This window comes from Gallus gallus, chromosome 3 (assembly GCF_016699485.2).
Source record: "Gallus gallus isolate bGalGal1 chromosome 3, bGalGal1.mat.broiler.GRCg7b, whole genome shotgun sequence".
In the NCBI taxonomy this organism is placed as follows: domain Eukaryota; kingdom Metazoa; phylum Chordata; class Aves; order Galliformes; family Phasianidae; genus Gallus; species Gallus gallus.
In genome coordinates this window covers 105,503,071-105,524,396 of record NC_052534.1, presented here as the reverse complement: position 1 = coordinate 105,524,396, position 21,326 = coordinate 105,503,071, and the positions used below count along the sequence as shown (strand labels likewise).

The window sequence follows — 21,326 nt, the reverse complement described above, 5'->3', positions numbered from 1 at the left end:
AAGGCTGTGAGAGGTGAAGGGATTAAAGCTTGTTTTCAGTGAAAGCTTTGAGTGTAGATTTCCTCAAGTTGTGAGTTTCGTGGTTACAACCCGAGTTTGATGTGGGTTCACTGTCCAGCTCTCCTACTGCTGCTTTAGGCATGCATTACATGTGCCGTAAGGCTTATCTGCAGCACGCCGTGCTCACTGCTGGAGGCTGATGGGGAATGGGGCCATCCTGCCTGGGGTACCAGCTCTGAGCAGAGCAGGGCAAGGGCTTCTTCCTTTGTCAAGAGCTGAGTGCTCATGAGAGTTAGCAGATTTTCTTTCTCAATTACATGCAAACCATGTACAAACAAATGCCATCAGTGCCTGCGCTCCTTCGGAGTACATTTGTTCGCACTCCTAGGAACAAATTTCAGTGCTTCCCAGCGGACTCCTACCAGACTATTTTGTTCTCCCTGCTGTTCTTGGAATAAGCAGGTTCAGCTGAACCTGTCTTCTTGTAATGCATCTCTTTGCTCTTAGAGGTGTTTAATCTGCAGGCAGAAAGGGAGAAAGATGCAGCAAGGTTGAAGCGGGTTACCGTCACTTATTACGGCGGTGCCTAAAAACCATGCAAGGTTACTTCCAAACAAAGGAAAATCTGAGGTCCCCGGCGTTGGGAACCCAGGAGCCACGGCGGGCAGTGAACCGGGGAATGATGCACGGAGCAAGCTGGGCTCTACAGCAGCTGCCTCACAGAGTGTCTCGTTAAATATCACTTCATTTGAAGAGGGCCAGTGGGAACAGCGCATTTAATTGACTATAGAATCAATGAGTGCTTTTGTAAGGGAAGATGAGCGTTTGCAAGGCAGGAAGGGCACTTTGGGTTCTGGTACCACGGAGCAAAATGATGGTACCAATGTGATGGGGGATGAGAGAAGTCGTTGCTTTGGGTGCTGGTGGTGCAGTGTGGTGTCTGAGCGTTTGACCAAGCAAACCAGAATCCAATCTTTGCAATAACGGGGCAGAGCCAGCGCTGCTCTCCCTGCTCCTTCGTGCCCCCCACCACCTAAATCAAAGAGCAAAGTAAAAAAAAAAAAGCCAGTGGCTTGTTTATCATGAAGTCGTTGCTCATTTAAGGTAATTTTCTGCATGAGTGGTGCCTTTCTACTCTTCTGATGTGAGTAGTGTATTAGTATGCAGGCTTGGGTAGCTGAATGGTAGACCCTGGAGGCATCACTCCATTATTCAGAGCTCTGGGGAGGTCTGATCTGAAATGTCTGTTTTTCCATTTTCCAGTATTTGTAATTGCATGTGTGTTTTCTTTGCCTTTTGTTGTTGTGTTTTTTTGTTGGTTTTTTTTGTGTGTGTGTGTGTCGGTGTTAGTTTTTTTTTTATTTTCTTTTTCCTTCTAGTTGTACCTGCTTTGAATTTACATCTTTTTCCCCTCTAAAAAAGTCCCCACTCCCCACCCCAACTATACTAAAACATGTGTAAACACATTGCTTCTCTGATGTCCACGAGTCCTTTAGGCACTGGAAACATCCAAACGTGGTGCTTGAGACCAGTGGCTGGGCCAGGGAGCTCGCTGTGCTTGTCATCACTTCTCCCTTTCTGGCAGCAGTCAGTGCCTGAGCTCTGAGTTTGGTGCTTGAGTTCTGCAGTCAGCATTTCCTCTCCTGTTGGAAGGATGCTGCTCTTCCAGTCCCTTCTCCTCCTGTTCCACCATCCAAGTGGCAGGCGGGATGTGGCTGAGCTCAGTGTGGAGGCTCTATCTCCCTTTCTGCACTCCGTAGGTCTCAGCACTTTCCTTTGGGAGTCAGTGAAGAGCAGTTGCATGCAATGACTCAACCATTGCAGGTTTTTTCCGATCAGAAACCACAGCATTCAGGGGATGATTTAGAACAAACAAGCAAGCTGAGCCGTTGTTACCCGTGTTCCTCCCAGCCTGCAGCATCAGCGTGGCACAGCCCTTGTACCTGTTGTTCCTCTGTCCCATTTGCAGCACGTGTGCTCCAGATTGTGGCTTTGCAGTGGGCCACATCAGTGTCACTTCTGGCACTGCAGTGCTGGGTGTCTAGGGGAGGGAAGAAATAGCAGGTAGGGGTATGACATCTTCTTGCCCTCCAGCCATTTGCTGCCCAAGGACTTCTGGAGTTGCAGAGAGTGCCTTTGTATTTGATAGCCCCCAGGGACTTCCTGCCTTGCCTGTCTGTCTGCCTGCAGCAGCTGATAAACTTCTCTCCTCATCCCTTTCCGTTCCCCATCCCTTTCTGTGAGCTTTCTGGCGTTGGTTGAAACGCCTTGTTTTGTATCTTGATCTTGGGAGAGGTCATCCTTCAGACTAAGACAAGGTGAACAAAGGACAGCCCTCTTTGTAGGCTTTCCTAGTGTCTCCTTGAGCATTTCCATTAGCATAATTTTGACTTTGCTGCTTGCATCCCATAAGTAGCCCCACAGACCCCTAGTCCTGTGAGCAATCGTATGTGATGTGCACACCAGTGACCAAGGTAAGGCATGAGTTTGTGGGCACGGTGGGGATGGGTTGGGGGTGAACTTACTGATCTTAGAGGTCTTTTCCAACCTTAATCATTCTGTGGTTCTATGACGGCTGGACTGGAGTTTCTACACTGCAGGTTTCAGGAGAATGTCATGGTTAAAGAATTACACCATTTCTTTAACACAGCACCAGCCATGAGCTCATGGAAAGCAGGGTGTAACAAATTCTGAAATATCAGAAGTCCCGAGGGGCAAACCTGGACGGGATCAAGGCCAGGTTGGATGGGGGCCCTGGGCAGCATGCTGTACTGTCCACGGCTGGGGTTGGAACTGGGTGATCTTTGAGGTCCCTTCTGACCCAAGCCATCCTATGAGTCCTCCCCCTCCTAAACAACAGAAGTGTAGAGCTCTTGACTTGATGTGCTTGAACAAATTCATCCATTACGGGTCCTTCGTTTTCCCTTTAAGCACCAACGTGATGACTCTGTTGTCACCCTCTCATTTTGGAGGCTGCCTTTTACAGTAACGATGGCCAGAGAGATTGAAGCTGGTGCTTTACAACTACTTGAAACATCTGAACAATAAAATTTCAAGAGTGGTACTCTTCTCTTTACAATACAGTAGTTACGCATCGTGCTGCAAAACAGGCAGCAGAAATGTTTCCCCACTTCCTTTTAAAAGGAAAAGAGTCAGCCATGTGTCAGAGGCTGTGCAGGCAGCCTGGCTTTGTGCCACACTCCTCCAGGCTCCTCCAGGATCTGGGCTGTTGAGCTTTGCCATCTCTTTGCCAAGCCCTTCATCTCACACTCCTCTTTGTGAGAAGGGTCAGGGCAGTGCCAAACCCACATCCTGCCCTGGCACCGTAGCACCTTGCTTTGACTCTGGGTGTAACATTGCTGCATGCTTTGGGCTTTTTGTTTTGATTTAAAGGATGTGTCCCCTCCAGCCTCAGGGATAACTGCTGACACGCGTGTGGTCTTCCAGTGGGATCATCTCAAAACACTAACGGTACCATCCAGCACTGCCTCCCTGTGCCCTTCACATATTCATATCCGTCTGCTCTGTGTGACAGCCACTGAACTTCACAGCAGTGGCACGTGCAGAGCCCTGCAGGCACTGGCTGGGTGTCAGCACAAGAAACTGCACCCATCCAGCCCTGGACACGGCAGGGGCTGGGTGCCATTCAACTGTGACAACACTTGGCTTGTTGGTTTTACCTCCACAATGCAAATTTCACCTGCCAAGATGAGGCTGTGACTGAGGATTCCTTTCATTCCCAGCAGAGGAACCGAAGGTATCCAGCTTCCTAATAGCTGTCTCCGTCCCCATCCACCTATCCTAAAGCAGCTGCTACAAGGAGGCAGACAACATTATGCTCCCGTCTCATCCGTATGGGACTGGAATCTTGCTGGCTGGCCCTGGGTGCACGCAGCTTGCAGCAGGTGCCTGGTGTGGTGAACCTGGAAGCCATGGTGCCGTAGGTGAGGCCAAGGGCAAGGGCCAGGAATGCACAGACAAAGCAGTTACGTGTTGTGAGGACTGTAAATGACTTTTTCCGACGCTAAAAGCCAGCTCTATAAATACAGTGCTCTTGCACGGAAGAGCTTTTTTGACTGCAGCGGTTGCTGTGACGTCTGTCAGCGTTATCTGTTTATGCTGGCATCAGGAAAGCGGGCTGGCTTGGCTTGTACCAACAGGATTGTCTCCTTATCTCTGTACAGAAGATGCTTGTTCGGGAGGGGTGAGGGATGAGATTGAATTCCCCCACCGCAGGTGCTTGCCCTGTTAAAACCGAACACGCCGAGTTCCATTAACAACAACCCTTTCCTTTCTCCTTTCAGTGCAGGCATTTTGTCACCTGTGCCTACGCCGTCTCTGGTCGCCTTTAAGCAAAACTCATCGATCATTTAGCTCCCAGGCTGGGAGAGGCATCTGGAGCCACAGCCAAATCCGCAGCGGCACACCCCGGCTTCCGAAGCAGCTCTTTAATGTCTCCCTGCAGGGAGATTGCTCCGTAGCCCCGCTCGGTCCCGGTGACGTAGCAGCCTTATCGCGGCGTGGAGGTCTGGCACTGCCGCCGCTCCCCGCCGTAAGCTAATTACTATGCGGCAAGATGATCAGTTTTCCCCCAGACCAGGTTTCTATTTGTGTGCTGTCAAGTAGAAAATTAACATGGACACAGGCCAGGAATGTTTCACGCCCGAGTGCGCCGGGGCCGGAGGTGGCGAGGCGAAGGCAGGCTGGATTTCTGAATGGTGGCGGTGTGGGATCAGGTGGTGCCGGGTGTCCTTAATGGGAGCAGCAGAGGAGCTGAGGAGATGGGGAAGAACCAGAGCAAAACGCACGCAGCCCTCACGGGCTGCCTGGCTCTGCCTGCTTTGTTCAGAACAAAGCCAGTCGGAGTTTCGTAGAACCATAGCATCGTTTGAGACGGAAGGGACCCTTAAAGGCTGTCTGATCCCACTCCCTGCACTGAGCAGGGACACCCACAGCTCCATCAGTGCTCACAGCCCCATCCAGCCTGACCTTGGCTGTCTGCAGGGACATCACCACCTCTCTGGGCAACCTGTGCTGGTGCCTCACCGCCCTTAGCTTAAAAATCTCTCTGTATGTTTCCACAGAGCAGGTGAGGGCTGAGGGCTGCACAGTTCCAAAGCAGTGTTCATTCATCGGCTGTCACACGGACACTCCTTGCACTGCAGAGCTGGAAGCATGGCTGGTGTGCACCCGCGCTGCTCCTGGGGTCCGGGCGAGCACCCCAACTTTTAGGAATGATATCAGGGAATTTGCAAGAAGTGCCCGAGAAATGAAGTTCAATCATAATGGATTTTTCCTTTCCCAGTGTTTCTTGCTTCTTGTTCATCAGAAGCGGTGTGTTTTGGAGGGTCTTGGTGCTTTTTAGGAAGAACATGTCAGGTGGTAACCGCCAGGCAGAGCCACCGCAGCTGCTGCATGCGCCTGTTGCTTACGGGAGCCCATTGCAGGGATCCCTGCTGGCTGTGGGGCTTTCTGCTGTTTTCTCTCACCGGTTTAGTCACCAGAGGTCATTAGTGTCTGATTGAGCTATTCAGCTGCAGCTCTGCGGCACCTTTTAGCTGTTCCTCATCACGGAAACATTTGTGTACAACGTCCTCCTCCCGGCTCTGATGAGCAAGAGAGGGAGCTGAGGAGCAAAGGCTGATTTCAGCCCCTGCCTTCCTGAGCTGGGCGGCTGCTGGAGCCGAGTTTCACAGCTGTGTGTGGAGAGAGCTCCTTAGGGGTTCCATGGGGGAGGTGGGGGCACAGGTAGGCTGCAGTGCTAATAACTGGGCGCCTCGCTCTTGAGATTGGCAAGCATTCTTCCTCGGCTCTGAAAGCCTCCCAGGCCTTCGGAGAGAAAATTGATCGTGAATTCCTCCGGTGCTTGGTGAGTCATCCCGAATCCCCAGTCTCTCAGTAATACTTTGCCAGATGGGTTGAATATTTCAGTCAACCATCTCTGGAAGGAGCCTCAAGACATTACGCAGCCGGTGCATCTCACGTCTCGCAGACCTTGAACTTGACAAATCTGGGGTTGAACGGCAGAAACGTTTTGCTGTCTGCATCTCTCTCAAGGCCTGGTGGTTGCACCGGTGGCAACACTTTGCTCAAGTGTAAGAGAAGGGTTTGCATGTAAATATTTACTTGCACATGGTTTAAAGTCAGGAGATCCATGAGCTCTGGGCTTCATCTGTCACCATAAAGGCAGTACTGGCGTGGTGGCTGCGGACAGGGGATGCTGCCAGTGCAGCTGGGCCGGGCCAGGCCTTTGTAGCCATTAATGAAATGATGCTTCTGCAATAAAGAGATCAATGAGATGGAAGCTCACCATCTGGAAGCTACGCGATGGTTCTTAACTGATTTTTAAATGGCGAGTCTGCAGTTCTAACCATAACCAGGGCATCTCCCGTGTGCTGAGAGGCACCCCAGAAGTTGGATGCTGCAAAACCAGTGCTTTAGTTCTACCTCTTAGTATTGGTGACAGTCTTGGGTTTGAGATTAGGGCCTTTAGAACAAATAAGAGCGATCTATTTGGTAATATCAGAAAGCGTTTGCTGTAGTTTTCCTTGTAGAGACCTCTAAGACCAAGACCAAAACCAAGCCCAGCCCATCCCACCATGCCCACTGACCTCAGTGCCACATCCCCATGGCTATGGAACACCTCCAGTGACAGTGACCCCACCAGCTCTCTGGGCAGCCGTGCCACTGCAGCACTGCTCTTTTGGAGAAGAAATGTTTCCTGATACCCAACTTGATGTCCCCATGCCATCCTCAGGGTCTTCCCACAGAGATGTGGAATGCAAAGCAGATAAGGATCCTGCCTAAATGGAAGGCTTTCATCTCATCCAGCATGTGCCCCTCCACCTCAGCTTTCAGAAGAACACCCTAAGACCTACGGGTTGAGTAGGTAGCTGATCCCAGGGAAACCTTTAACGCTAGTTAAACGTGAGACCAAAAATACTTCAGAAGAACTGCTCTTTCGTGGTTTAAAGGTGAACATTAAAAAGTTTTGAAGAAACCCATTAGAAATAAGGATGTTGATGCGACACTTTGCTTTGCTAAAACTTAATAAGCAGTTCACTGAGTTATTCCATCGAGATACCAAAAGGCCCTTCCAGAGCAGCACTCCTGTGTTTGCACCTTGCAAACACTTGGGCATGCAGGGTTGTCAGGCTCCTTGCTGCAGCCCCTGTTGTCCCTCCAGGAGTTAAATACAGGGATCCAGGGGATGCAAAAGGAGAGAGCTTTTCAAATTGGCCAGGTCCTAGACCAGGTGAAGGTATTGTAGAGGTAAATTGGCTTCCATTAAATGAAAGGTGTGGTGCATGAGGAGCAGGCTGCAAAGGGGAGAACAGAGGTCTGCCTGTTTGTTACCTGGAGGTGTTTCTCCCATCAGTTCTGTTTATCGAGCAGGAGGGCTGACCACGAGCTGGAGCTTTGTCAGAAGGGGGCTGATCTCTTTGCATTTGCGTCAGATCCGCAGCGCTCCTTCTGACGTGGGCTCTCCTGGCAGAAGCTGAATGTGGCTGCGGGGGAGACAGGGAGTGCTCAGGGCTTTGGGTTGTGCCTTCAGGAATAATCTCATCTCCAATCTGAAAGCATTCTGTAGCAGAGCAGTGAGTTGGGGAGCTGATGAAGGGAGACCCCGGGCTTCAAAACGCTTTTTATCGCAGCCGTGATTTGAGATGTCAGACAAATTACCCATCTGCCTGGGATCTCGGCTCTTCTTGTGGGACATGGCGATGACAGTACCTCCCTGCTAGGCAGAGGTGTTGTGAAAACAGCAATTTAACAATGCTGGGAAGCAATCTGTGCGGGAAGGAAGCGAGACTCTCATTTGATAGAAGAAATAGAGGCTTTCTGGTGTGGGTTTCTCCTCCAGGCCCCCAAAACAGCAGCACATGCACTAAACACAGGCTGGGGACAATTGCTGCTAGCGGGTTTGGTGCTGTTAATCACTTAGCCCTGACTAGAGAAAGGATTACGAAGTGCTTTGCATAATCATGTAAGTACATAAAGATGTATCTAAATCACAAGTCTAACTGCGACGCTAATTAGCTCTTTGTGGTTGCTGCGGCAGGAGGAGGTCACGAAGTGCTGAACTCTCCCATCCTGTGCTGGGTCCCTCCAGAGACTGCTGAAATATATGGGAAGGATGGCTCTGCAGGAGAGCGCTTCAGAGCTCTTCCTATCTTCCCTTTGCATTTCTCAGAGCGTGTTTTCCAATGGCTGCCAGAGCATTAGTAGTTCTCCATAGTTCTCAATAGAATCCGCTGTTCTAAAAGAAGTGAGCACAACTGTGCTTCCTCTCTATGTTAATCTGAAAATGGAGAGTATCACATTTGTGAGATGCTGGGTAACATTTCCAAACCCCCCTACTTGTAATTCCCAGAGGTTTTTATCTCCTAGATCGTTAGGAGCTTTTGAGAAATAAGTTGCCAGTTGTCTAATCTGAAAAAATATATCTTTGCTGCGGGGATTGATGTAAGGATTGTTCATTGGCTTCTTAAATGGATGTTTCTGATTGCTTTGATGTGCTCAGGTTTCCTCAGCGATGTTCACGATGTTGGTTTTTTTCCATTTCCTTGGTGCTGGTAAGGCGTGGTTATCTCACATCCTTTGCTTTTTCTCCATTGTTCCCATTCGCGGTGGTTGGTTGGTAGCCATTCACATGAGGCGGCCTCGTGTTTTCCCTGAAGATAAAAATCCAACACTGAGAAAACTGTAAATGCCAAAGCAAACTGATCAGAGGTCATGGATGGATGTTCTGTGCATTCTTAACTCATGTATCATTTTGGAATTGCGATGTGGTTTTCTTGGTTAGCATCCAGTACTCAAGAGAGAAGAAAAAGCTCTCTCATCTCATCTTTCCCTTCTGCAAGGTATTTGAAACCATGGGTTGGGCCCTTCCTCATTTAAATAGGTCCTACCGATGTGAGGAAGTCCCTTTGCTGGGATCTGGATGGTCACTGGGCGGCTGCCAAGTGCCATTAAATGCTGGCTGTGCTTTGAAGTCAAGACTGAACAGCAGCAGATTTCACAATGAGGCATTTTCTTATAGCCAGCCAAGTTTCTTCCTGGATTTGGTGGAGTTTGAGGCAAGAACTATGAAGAAAAACCTAAAACTTCTCTCTTAGAAACAATCCTGAGTCTCCACCAATGGCCACAGGGAAGAAGGGAGTTGTGTTGGCTTGCACACCACCCATGTCACTCTCCAAGTCACCCAACCACGTGTCTTAAGAGTTCCAAAATGTGAGCCTTGTGATCCCCGAATGATGGCCTTTGAATGCCCCTCATGCTCTGGCAGCATCAGTCTGATCACGGGAGATATGCCTGGAGAACAAAGGAGATTCTCAGAGCCTTGGCTGCCCCAAATCCCAGAGGCTGGCTTGGGATTTGCTGCTAGTCTGGATAAAGTTCATGACACTTCAGCAAGTACCATTTCCTGCCTCATTGCCTGCAGGAACCAATAATCCTTTGCTCAGAACCCTTGAAGGACAACCCTACCCAACAGAGAACCTACAGCCAATTCAGGTGCCATAATGTCTCTACCCAACAGAGATCCTACAGCAATTCGGGTGCCGTGATGTCCCTACCCACCTGAGACCATACATGATTCAGGTGCCGTGATGTCCCTACCCAACTGAAACCATACACGATTCAGGTGCCGTGATGTCCCTACCCAACTGAGACCATACACGATTCAGGTGCTACGATGTCCCTTCCCAACTGAGATCCTACAGCCAATTCAGGTGCCACGATGTCCCTACCCAACAGAGATCCTACAGTGATTCGGGTGCCACGATGTTCCTACCCAACTGAGATTCTACAGCAATTTGGATGCCATTATGTCCCTACCCAGCAGAGATCCTACAGCAATTTGGGTGCCCATGCAGTGAGCCTGGGGCTCTCTCTTCCCAAAGCAAAGCATAAAGCGAGGCAGTGAGTCCCATAAAACTTGGCAGAGCTCTCACTGCCAGCAGAACTGCAGTTGGCACATGGGTGGTTGGAGGCAATTTGGAAGGTTCAGCTGATGGGGGTTCGTGCTGCCAGGCACGCAGGGCTTCAGTAACTGCTTCTAAGATATGGATCAAGGGGGAAGGAAGCTGTGAGACGCTGCATGCCCTGACCACAGTGCTTCGGGATGGATTTCAGTGGTTGCCAAAAGATGTGGAGGCCTGTGTAGGGATAATTCTCTCGTGTGCCTCGGTAAGTCTCTGCTATGGAAATTTTATGAACTATTAGTAGCTCTTTAATGAGCCTGAAAACAATCTCATTTTCACTTAGTTCTGTGCCCAGTGAGCCATGGTGAAGGAATCTTTGAGGATACTCGGGCTCTGGTGCTGCACTGCAATATTTCTGTGTGGCAGAGCTGAGTCAGAAGGGTGTATTTATTGGCTTTGCGTAGAAAGGTCACGGGCAGGGGGCTACATGTGGGCAGTGAAAGCTGATTTCCTCCATCCTCCTTCAGGGCCAGAAATGTTTAACCCTGACACCGCAGTCACCTTCCACCGTCCTCTGTTTGTGGGTTTGTTTTTAATTTCAGTTTGCTGTTTAAATGTTACAGTAAAAAGATTTGGGGGTTTCATCAGTAGGCTTCACCATTATTTATCCACCACCAAAAGGAGAAAGCAAAGGGCTATGAAATGAACAGGCAGGCGGTGCCAGAGGATGTATCATCAAAGATTGCGGCGAAGGATGCTTCCAAAAAGCCTCAGCTGGCCGTGGGTTCTGCCCAGCAGGTGTGATCCGAGCCCCTGTGCTCCCAGATTGTTCAAACTGAACTCACTGCTAAGTCTGGTGTGGAATGCTTTGCCCAAGGAGGCTGTGGATGCCCCATCCCTGGAGGCATTCAAGGCCAGGCTGGATGTGGCTCTGGGCAGCCTGGTCTGCTGGTTGGCGACCCTGCACATAGCAGGGGGTTGAAACTCGATGATCATTGTGGTCCTTTTCAACCCAGGCTATTCTGTGATTCTACAGTATGATTCTGTGTTTAACATTCAGAGGCCCATTTTAAAAGCAACTGATGATGGCTTTGAAAGTCAAAAAGCTTCTTGTGACAGCTTCTGGCTGTACTCTTCCATTCCTGTGTGTTATTTCTTTTGTGGTACTTGTGGAATGATGCTGCTTCTCACTGGTGTGTGACTTTGAGCTGTAGGTACACGTGCTGTAAATCAGAGCAGCAAGGTATCCCTGGGGGTGTTCAGGGCCAGGTTGGATGGGGCCCGAGCTGCTGCCTGATTTAGTGGCTGGCAACCCTGCCCGCAGCAGGAGGGTTGGAACTGGACGATCTTTGAGGTCCCTTCCAACCCAAGTTATTCTGTGATGATGCTATGAATGGGAAGAGAACTGGTGCCTTCCTTTCAGTATTGTTGGACATTGTGGATTGCTTCTCCAGCCCTTACCCTGTTGTGACTTGTGAGCAGACGAGATGGCATGTTAGTTTAATAGCTCTCATTCTCTTACTCCTTGTACACTGATGCTGTCCTGACAGAAGCCAGTAGTGTAGCCCTGCTCCTTTGTCTATTGTTTGGGCTTTGCATTCATACAAAGTTGTGATAATCTCACAATGGAGATGACTTCTTCATGATCTATGGGCAGTCATTCGTGCCCCACGGATCTTGTATTCCATTTGGCAGTGCCTTCTGAGTTCTCCTTCTCCCGTGGATGAAGGCAGCGTGGCTGCTGGCTGTCAGCCTGCTTTAAATTCCACATTTCAACACCCCGTTCCTTTCCCAGTTGTGTCACACTGATTGTAAAACATCCTTCCTTCACCCTGGCTGTGATTTCCTGATATTCTCTGACTACAGAGACGTGCCTTTGTATTGCTGGCATCCCGGTGAATTCTGTAGGCTGGGTCTGTTGCTGTTTGGGTTCTGAGCAGCTGAAGTGAATCCTGAGCTCATCCTCAATTGCTGCGCATCATTTTGCTTCACAGGGCTCTTGCTGCATTTCAGCACAGTTCCTTTCAGAGAAAACTAAGCCACAAGCTGTGCTCCAGAGGCAGATCCAGCCCAGACACAGAGGTCTGAATGCACGGTGCTTTGCCCAGCTTCAAACCAAGCATGCAATGGGGAAGAGGAGCCGGGGGACCAAAAGTCAGCACAGTGCAGATGCATGGGCTGAGCACCAAGGGATCCCATCTGCTGCTCTGCTCCTGCCGTGCCAGGTTGGACTCCAAGAAGTCTTTGTGCAGCAGCCCGTACCTCCCACCTGCCTGCCTTCCCCCTTCCAAATGCAGATCCCGATGCTGCAGCAGGATGGAGCCTCATGGATGGGCTCTGCCCTGTAAGCAGCACATCGCTGCCTTTCTCTCCCTGTTTTTTTTTTGCACCCACGCGTTGAATTCCTAGCTCTGTTAGGAACTGATGGTCCAGTGGTCATAATCCCAGGTGCTTGGCTTCCACACTTCTGTACTTGAACCCAATGGCTGCTTCTTGGGATATCTTCATGAGAGTTTTTCCCTGCAAAAAAAGCTTCTTGCCCTGAAAATGTTCCTGCAGTGCTGGAGCTATCGGGATGCCCCCAAGATCTTATTGAGGCACCTCCTGCCTGCTCCTTTCCATCTTTCTGAAGCTGTGGATGCCCCTGGAGGTGCCCAGGTCCAGGTTGGATGGGGTCCTGGGCAGCCTGATGTGGTAGGTGGCAGTCCTGCCCACAATGGGGTTGGGTGGGATGTAAGGTCCCTTCGAACCCAACCATTCTATAGTTCAGCTGAAGGACAGTGATTGTGTGCAAGAAGTTTTGCTATGAGCATGGCTTGATGACGACAGAGCTGCTTCACGAGGCAGCACTGCGTGGGACCCCAGGAGCACGGGGCTGCCAACTGCATCATCAGTCTTGTTAATGGCTCGAACCCATTGCCCTCAAACGAGGACGAGCTGGCACTTCACTGGGGCCACTTAATAGCTCTGAGATTAATGGAGGCAGCACACGATGCTCCGCTGCAACCTCAGCTGCCTTCTTTTAAAATCCACACATTTCCCAAGAGTTTGAGGGAAAAAAAAGGAGGGGACTGTTTAACCAACTCTAATCGAGGTGGTTTTAGAACCATAATCGGAATCACTACGTTGTCTTTAGCTCTAAGAGGATTCTTCTTTGGCTTTGATTTCACTGATCCTTTCGCCTGAGTTCTGGGCTGCAGGTGGAGTGGCTCTGCTGTTTTATTGCCAACATCTGTATGTCACATCCCAGTGTCTCTGCTAATGAGCCTTGGGGATTTGGGGGCAAGGTATTGATACAGGTGGTGGTTTGCTGCAGGTCAGAGACCTGGTTCTCCTGGACAGGAATCACAGAACTGTTCGAGTTGGAAGGGACCCTTAAGGGCTGTCTGATCCCACTCCCTGCACTGAACAGGGACACCCACAGCTCCATCAGTGCTCACAGCCCCATCCAGCCTGACCTTGGCGTGGACATCCAGTACCTCTTTGGGCAACCTGTGCCAGTGCCTCACCACTCTTAGCATCAAAATCCTTCTCCTTACATCCAGTGTAAGGATCAGGAGGAGGGATTGGCTGGAGCTGTGGTGCTCAAGCACCTTGTAAGCGCTGCAGTGTCCATTGGGGGATGCATCACAGCGCTCCAACACGCTCCTGGTGGTGAGGTGGCCGCAGGTGCAGAGGCAGGAAGGGGTTACGCCAGGCACTGCATGATGGGGACACGGCCATTCCTGAAGAGCCATTTCCAGGAGCCACAGTTTCCAGGAACTGGCTGGAGGCTCTGAGATTAATCATAGAGGCATAGAATGGCGTAGGGTGGAAGGGACCTCAAAGATCAGCCGGTTCCACCCCCTGCCGTGGGGAAGGGGAGGAGAGGGCTGCGGAGTCTGTCCTCCTATCCCTGCCCACCAGCTGCAGGGACAGCAGTGCCATGGTGCTGAGTCCTCCTTCCTCTGCTGATGACTAATATCTGCATACGTGAGTAATTAGATAAGGTGAGGGGGGAGGCTGCTGGCACAGACCTGTCCTGCTGCAGGATGCGGCGGGGTTCATTAGGAGAGGAAGACGAGGACCAGAAGGCACACAGAGCCTCCATTCAAGGAGGAAATTGGATTGCGGCTGCGGAGCCCACTTGTCGAGCTGAAGTGGAGCTGAGCTCATTTCTAGGAGCGCTGGGACAGAGCCTGCCGGGCTCTAGGGCCCTTCAGTTCCTGGTAGAGGTGCCTGCAGCTGGGCTGCCTGCTCCTGGGAGCCCACCTTCGGTTTTCATTTGAGCTCCCAGATGTGGTTCACTGCCATTCCCTTCTTCTCTCCCTTGCAGCTTTTCTCAGCGCAGAGGACAGGGCAGATAAAACACTGCATTAAAGCTTTGTCTTTCTCCTGACAGGCGTTGGCACAAGGAACTACTACAGGAAGATAGGCTATGAGCTGGAGGGGCCATACATGGTGAAAAGGCTGCAGTGAAGCCAGCAGGTCCTCACCCCACCTGCTGCAAGGAGAGGACATGGCTGATCCAGGAGGAAAGCTCACGGTGGTGGCTGGAAGCTGAAAACCAAAGCCTGCCAGCTGCAAAGGACTTGTTTGTGCCCGTGGCAGCAAATGGGGAGCACGGTTCTCCTGAGGTGTGCTTTGCTCCATGAGGGGTGGTGGACAACACACACACATCCAGGGCTGGCTTTCCTGCGTTGCAATGTGGGACTGAATGGAAGGTGAACTGAAGGGCGCCATATAAGGCAGCCTAGTGGGGAAAAGTGTCCATTATTTCTACAGTGCTACCATTGGGCTTTTAATATGCATTGAAAGTGTGTGGGTTATGGTGCAACGGAAATGAATTCCTGCTCTGTGCCTACTTAGTTATTTACACTGCCATGGCTGCTTTTTGTCCATCCCAAGCAGTGCACTTTGATCCTTCTGGGAGGCTATGAGGGGTTGGAAGCCACTGCCCACCTTGCTGGTGATAGGATTTGAGATTGAAACTTAACCTAAACCTCTGTGGGGTCACAGTCACATTCATGTCTCCGAGGCTCCAGTCCAGCCTCCCTTAAATCAGGTTCAAGCAGGTGAGGTTGCTCAGCATCCTGTCCAGCCAACGCCTATATACCTCTGTGCTGGAAAGCCTACAACATCTGGGTCCCTGTTTCAGTATTTGACCCTTTGTATGGTGAAAAGGTCAGGCAAATGGCTTACAGGAGTTTGGCACTTCAGCACTTGTGCCACTGCCCTGTGACCTGTCACTGTGCACCTCTGGTCCCCCTCTTCTCTTTGCACATGGTGTATTCCTGTGCTGTAACCAGCCTCCGTTGGCCTCGCTCGAGTCTTCTTCATTTCCACACTCAATGTTCTGTTCCTCCATCCTGTAACTCAGCACTCTGGGCACAAGAATGCTGTGCGGCAGCAGGGGCAGAAGCCTTGCTCAGGGCAAGGTGTACAGCACCCAGAGTCCTCCCCTGTCCATGCTGCTTTGGGACAGGATTAATTCATCAGGAGATGATGAAAGGTGCTCCTGGTAACTGGGGCGCGTTAAGCTTCTGCCACCACAAAGCACAGGAGATGAAAATGGATGCGCTGCGATTTCTGTGCTGAATCCTCAACGTTGTCCGCAGAACGGGGCTGTTCTGGTGCTGCCGTGCATTGTGAATCACACTGACGTGCTCAGCTCCACCAGCCTTCGTCTCCAGGTAAGCAAAGCTCAGCCCTCTGGCAAAGCCAGGACATGCCTGGGGGAGTGCAGTGGGGCTGCGGGCACCGACCTCATTGCAAAGAGCCGTCTGCGCTCATGTTTTCAGCCAGGCCATTCCCTCCGAGGCATTAGTGCTGTCTGGTGACAAATTTCACACATTGAGGTGAAGTGCAGCTGTTTGGGACCCGTAATTTGCACTTTGCTGCCTGCCTGTCATGTGGGCTTCACCGCCGGAGGGCCCAGAGGAGATTGAAGGCTGCTTCGACACACATTGCACCATTTGAAGCCTTTATGTTGGTATTAAAAGAAGCAAGCCTCACAGAAGCCTTTCCTGCAAAACAATGTCGTAAGATTTTGATTATGAATTGTAAATTTAATAAGCATGCACTGATATAACAACACATCAGGTCTTTGCTAGCAGACAGCAGCGCTGTGCAATAAAACCGGTGCTTAACGATGGCTGTGCTGAGGAGCTCTCCGTGCACAGGGAGAAGGCAGAGAGCAGGGAGCAGCACCCGAGGGTGGCACAGTGTCCCCAGTGAGGATTCTTTGAGTCGGCCAAAACATTATCTTTTGCACTACCCTGAAAGGTTGGGTCATGGCATCGCTTTGCTTTCCCATCGCTTGAGCAGCATCTGCAGCAGAACAGGTAGATCCTTCCAGCGGGGGAAGAAATCAGCTAATTGCATCCTGCAATTGATTGCAAAAGGGAGCACTGCTTTCAAAGCTGGGAGAGGTCACACTTCGCTGCAGATGGCTGTCGTGGGCAGCCCTGCCTCGTCCTGTGGTGTCCCAGCACAGCACCTTCTGCATGGGACTCAGTGTAAGAGTGCAGGGATGCCTGGAGGAAACAAAACACATCGAGGTGAGTGGGGTGGACAGGCTGCAGCTCCCTCTCCCTCCAAAGTTAGAGGCAAAAGCATTAGGTTAGACAAACAGAAGCTTAAGCAAACCAGCCGTAAGTGGAGCAAAGTCAAGAAAATGGGATTTGCCTGTAAAACCAAAGGGCAGTGTCTGCTCCCACAGCTGTGGCATGGCAGCCAGGGGTGGGGAGGCTCTGAGTTGGTTTTCTGCATGTTGAAGGGCAAAATCTCATCACCCCATCGCAGCCTGGGTCAGGCAGAAGGGTTTCCAGGCTGATGCTGTCCAAGAGGAAAGCGCCAGGAAGGGCTGTACCTCCCTGCCTGCACCCATCACAGCTGATGGGAAAAGCAAGCAAGAAGCCATAAGGAAAGCGAGTTGTTAATGGTGCTGCTGGAGCAGCAATCATGGCCTGGGGTGCACGCACTGCTTCCCTGACTGCAGCTCTGTGCTTTCTGATCTGCAAAGCGGCCCTGCCAGCTTCAATATTTCTCTTGCTTCTATTTATATGCCTTTCTTCGTTGCTTGAAAATTACCTCCTGCCCTGCCTTGGTAGCGCTGGAGCGCTTTACAAGTGCCTGCTAAGTGCACCTCTTTGCACAAGGGCTGCACAGTGGGTTTCTTTCCTGCTGCCCCCAGCTTTTGCCCCTGCTGTGAGCGAGCTTTGAATGAGCAGCACGGGGACAGGCTGGGACGTGCCTGCGTTTCTGCAGCAGCTCCAGGCCCCTCTGCTTTCTCCCTGTGTTGCCATCACACCGAGCCACCCTGCTGCTCTGAACTGCTCCCAGCCCCAGCCTGAGGAGCCATCACTGCAGCAAAGAAGCGTGTACACCTGCACAACCCCTCGTGCTGTATCCCCAGAACAGTGCTGCGTGCAGCAGGTTGTCTTGATGGCTGCCATGGTGCAATACCCACGCTCTGGAGCAGGTTGCCCAAGGAGGCTGTGGATGCCCCATCCCTGGAGGCATTCAAGGCCAGGCTGGATGTGGCTCTGGGCAGCCTGGTCTGCTGGTTGGCGACCCTGCACATAGCAGGGGGTTGAAACCAGATGATCATTGTGGTCCTTTTCAACTCAGGCCATTCTATGATTCTGTGATTCTCTCTGCCTGCAGCTTTGGCTGAAGTGGTTTCTGCCCCCAGCTGCTCCCTCCGGCTATCTGCCAGGTGAGGCACAGGGAATGAGGTGAACACAGCGATCCAGCAACCCTTTCATGCAAAGAGAGAGAGCAGCTCCAGGAGCAGGATGTCTGATAGCACCCTGAATAACACGAAATGTAAGAGCAGCTGGGAGATGCCACCTAAAAAAACCCAACCAAAACAATGAGATGTTCAAGGCTCAGGTGGCCAAGATGAAGAACCTATTACAGAACATCCACAACTTGAGTAGCACAGCAGCATCAGAGAGCTGTAGGTTCCTCATCCCTGGAGGTGCTCAAGGCTATGGATGGGTCCCTGGACAGCCTGAGCTGGTGGGAGGCACACAGCCCACAGCAGGGGTTAGGGCTGGAAGGGCTTTAAGGTCCCTTCCAACACAACCATTCAGTGACTCTATGAAACAAAGCACCACGTCTAAAGAGATGACCGTAGGAAGGCAGCTGAGCTGCTCTGCTGTCATTCACGTTAAACGCAGTCTATACATCCAGCAGGCCCATCTATATTTGAAAGGGATGAATTTAGCAGAACAAATGTTGTTCAGCTTGGGGGGAAATGAAGAATATCCATTTTTGGCTTCAAGTTGGCACCTCCTGTGTCCAGCTGGTCACCCAAAGCCACACTTAGCTGTGCCGCTTCCTGGAACCCCAGCAGCTTTATCCATTAAGAAAAAAAGTGAACTGGAAACAAACAAATAGGAAAAAAAAAAAAAAGACAACTAACCCAGAAATACCTAAAGCCACCAGGCAGTGGGAAGTCTCCTGCCCTAAAAGCAGCAGGCACTGAGTGCAGTACGAGCAGTGATGCAGGGCAGCACCTGACCTGTGCCCAAGGAGCGATGCTCTCCTGCCAGCGTGGGATTTGTTCTTCACTGGCATCCTTGGCGTGGCAGCAGGAGGGGCTGCCTCCTGCCTTTGGTGCAATAAGCCGTCATGCCAGGGGCTCAGGGAATCTGCCACGACTCTGTAAGGAAAGAAAATTAAGTGAAGAGGAGCGGGAGACAGAAAGGAGCTTGGTTTTAAAAAAAAAATCCAGCAGTCACAATCAGCTCTGTTTAATGAGAATAGGAAGCAAGTGGTTTGAAAAAAAAAAACAACAAAGCCAGACCTGAGGTAAGCAGCAGCACAAAGACCTGGGGCTCCTCGAGCCCTTTCCCAGGTGGAGGAAGTGGCTTGCCATCGATTTATTGACACTGCTGCCTGTCTCAGGGGCGTGGGTTTGCTCAGGGCGAGTTCTAGCAAGTGTTGTAGCACCCACTGATGTTTCTTGGGTGCCAGAGCCGGGTCCCAGCCCCGTCTGCAGCCCTGTGAGGGCTCAATGCCTCCCACAGCCCTCTCAGATCTCCTCCTGGCTGGGGAAATTCGAGGTCCCACATCCTCCTACAGGAGCATCTGTAGGGGATTCTTCCCCCTCCCCTTACACTGGGACCACAAACCCCCCCATCACTGCGTGTAGCAAAGTAGTTGTAGGAATTTGTTTCCCACGGGTTTATTTTCTTGAAGTAAATCCTGATGCTGTCTGGGTTGGCAGCTTCTCTAGGTTTGCTGGGATGAGGGGAGGTTTTAAGGAGGAGGTGGCAAGGGCACGAAACCAGGTCTTGATCCCAGCATGGGGTGTCTGTATCACCTGTGATATGGGGCTGGAATCCATATCACAGCTCAGCTTACAGGAGGCATCCACAAACCCAGTAGGAAAACTGCTGTTTCACTGATTTAAAAGATACAAGAGGGAAAACATTGACAGGCTGTGGGTATTAAACCCATGTCCTATTGCTACCACACCAGTACATGCCCGAACGGAGGCTCTCACCTCCCTCTGGCCTGGCTTGCAGGGCAGTGGGGCTGCTAGGAGGTGTGAATAATGCCACAGACTACACATTGTTTCCATTTAAAACCAATTTAATCTAAACTCTCTGATCCTGCAGCTCTGTGAGAATAAAGGAGAGCTTAAAGGGAGAAAACCACTGCTTCCAACTTCAAAAAGCCTCAGCAAAATCAATTAAGAGTGTATGAAGAATCCTGAAAGAACAACAGGGACTGACAGATCGAACTATGCAGGCTCATTACCTTTTCACATCCAACTCTTGATGATGTTCCTGCACAACATCAGCCAGGGCACGTGGGTGTCTTTACATCTTGGCTGCAAGTAGCTGTATCATGCTTTGCAAATAGAATGCAAATACACTGGTTGTGTTTTGTGTGCTACAGAGGCAGGCTCCTTTGAGGAGAAGGCAGCAGCTATTTAGAGGAACAAAGGAGAAATGTATTCAAAGTTGGGGAGGAGAGAGGAGGAACAACATAGCTTATCAGAGAACATGAACTGAGCACCAAAGGCACGACTGCCTGATGAGGCTGCCACAAACACTGGCTTTCTCGGTAGGAAATAGCCTTTATCCTCCAATGGATGAAGCAGCAAGGGTGGGCTTTGATCCTGTGGTAGGTTAGGACATGCCCATAGCTAACAGCCACTGCAAAACTATCTTTCCAGGTTCAGTCTGTGCGCCACACGCCTGGGTCGCTGCACGCACGCTTGAATGCTTCACTCTTACCTCTCCATCCCAAAGAAATTCAGTTGCTCACCCGAGCCCTCTGCTCAGGCAGCACTGCTGGCTGATGAATCAGGATCACGCAGGGATGGGCACTCTGTGAAACAGATCCCAACAGCAGATGCTGGAGAATCGGCTCCGGCTCATTGCTCCCTCCTGCCCCAGCCGCACGCATGGATTGGCAGATCTGCTCTCCTTATCTCATCTGCAGCCCCTGCTGAGATGAGGCACTTAATCCAGCCCACTCCCATGCCCTCTTCGTATGATGCATCCCTCGAGCTGCCCCATCTGCATGTTGGCTGCCCATAGATAACTGCTCGGTGACAGGCATCCGGAGCGCCTTCATTATTCTCTGTGATAAACAGACCTGGGCATTTATTTCCCCAGCATCTTCCCAGAAGCTGTAATAGTAGCAGCTACTATGCTGTATTTAACAAGCACAGAAAAAAGACCTTCTGCTTCTGCTGGCTGCTGAGATGAGCTGGAATTTGTGATTAATGGAGGGTGCCGCTGCTGAATAATTTGGATGCGGCACTTAATTTGAGAGAAAAACAGAATAGCATCAAACTGACTTCATCCTGACTGGGACAGTAGCAAGTATTTAATTCTTCCCTTGACGAATTCAGCCCCTAGATCCCTTCTGTCTCTGTGAGTGGTGATTTCTGTCCCACTGAAAAAGAAAGTTAACTAGTCTGAAGCATCCTTAACCCAAAGCAATCCATTTAAGCGGCTGCCTGCGATGGACAAATGGCATTCAGAGGCTGTTCTAACCAACTTGCTGTGATGCACACCAGGCTCGTCACAGGAGAGAAAAATGAGGAACAACTCACCCATTTCTCCCAGTCACAGCAGAAGAACGAAGCTTCACCCTCACTGCCTGTTCTCCTGAAACACAAAGCTGAATCACAGCTCCGCATTCCCCTCCATTCTTTTTTCTTCAAGAGAGATTGACTGCAGATGACAAATGGTGGCACGTCCTTAGTCACCGGCATCTGTGCTCTGACCTAGGGAAAAAACAACAGCACCAAAGCACATGAGCAGGGTGCTGAGCACCCACTGCAGCCCCATTACCCAGCGATGCACCAGGCAGCACTGCTCTCCTGAGCGCACTTAGAGTCGTTCCAGCAGTTATCACCACCACCGAAGCAGCAGCTTTCACACAGCCACA

General features: G+C 50.9%; 1 protein-coding gene and 1 long non-coding RNA gene across 3 annotated transcripts in view; one reads left to right on the top strand and one right to left on the bottom strand.

Annotated features, from left to right (window-relative positions):
* The window catches only part of ELP3 (elongator acetyltransferase complex subunit 3), an 83,354-nt gene extending 68,581 nt beyond the window's left edge, over positions 1-14,773 (top strand). The window contains exon 15 of the mRNA NM_001039293.2: positions 14,308-14,773. Within this exon, the coding sequence (NP_001034382.1) occupies positions 14,308-14,384 (77 nt within the window). The 3' untranslated portion in view covers positions 14,385-14,773. The remainder of the gene's footprint in view (positions 1-14,307) is intronic.
* A 1,098-nt stretch (positions 14,774-15,871) lies between these two features.
* LOC121110418 lies at positions 15,872-19,483 on the bottom strand. 2 transcript variants are annotated; one of them, XR_006938904.1, is made up of 3 exons: positions 18,721-18,780; positions 18,436-18,576; positions 15,872-16,441 (listed from the first exon to the last, which is right to left on the bottom strand). It is a non-coding gene; the product is annotated as an uncharacterized LOC121110418 (long non-coding RNA). The 2 variants fall into 2 exon arrangements; XR_005858630.2 differs by having other exon boundaries at positions 18,436-19,483.
* Between the last annotated feature and the right edge of the window lie 1,843 nt (positions 19,484-21,326).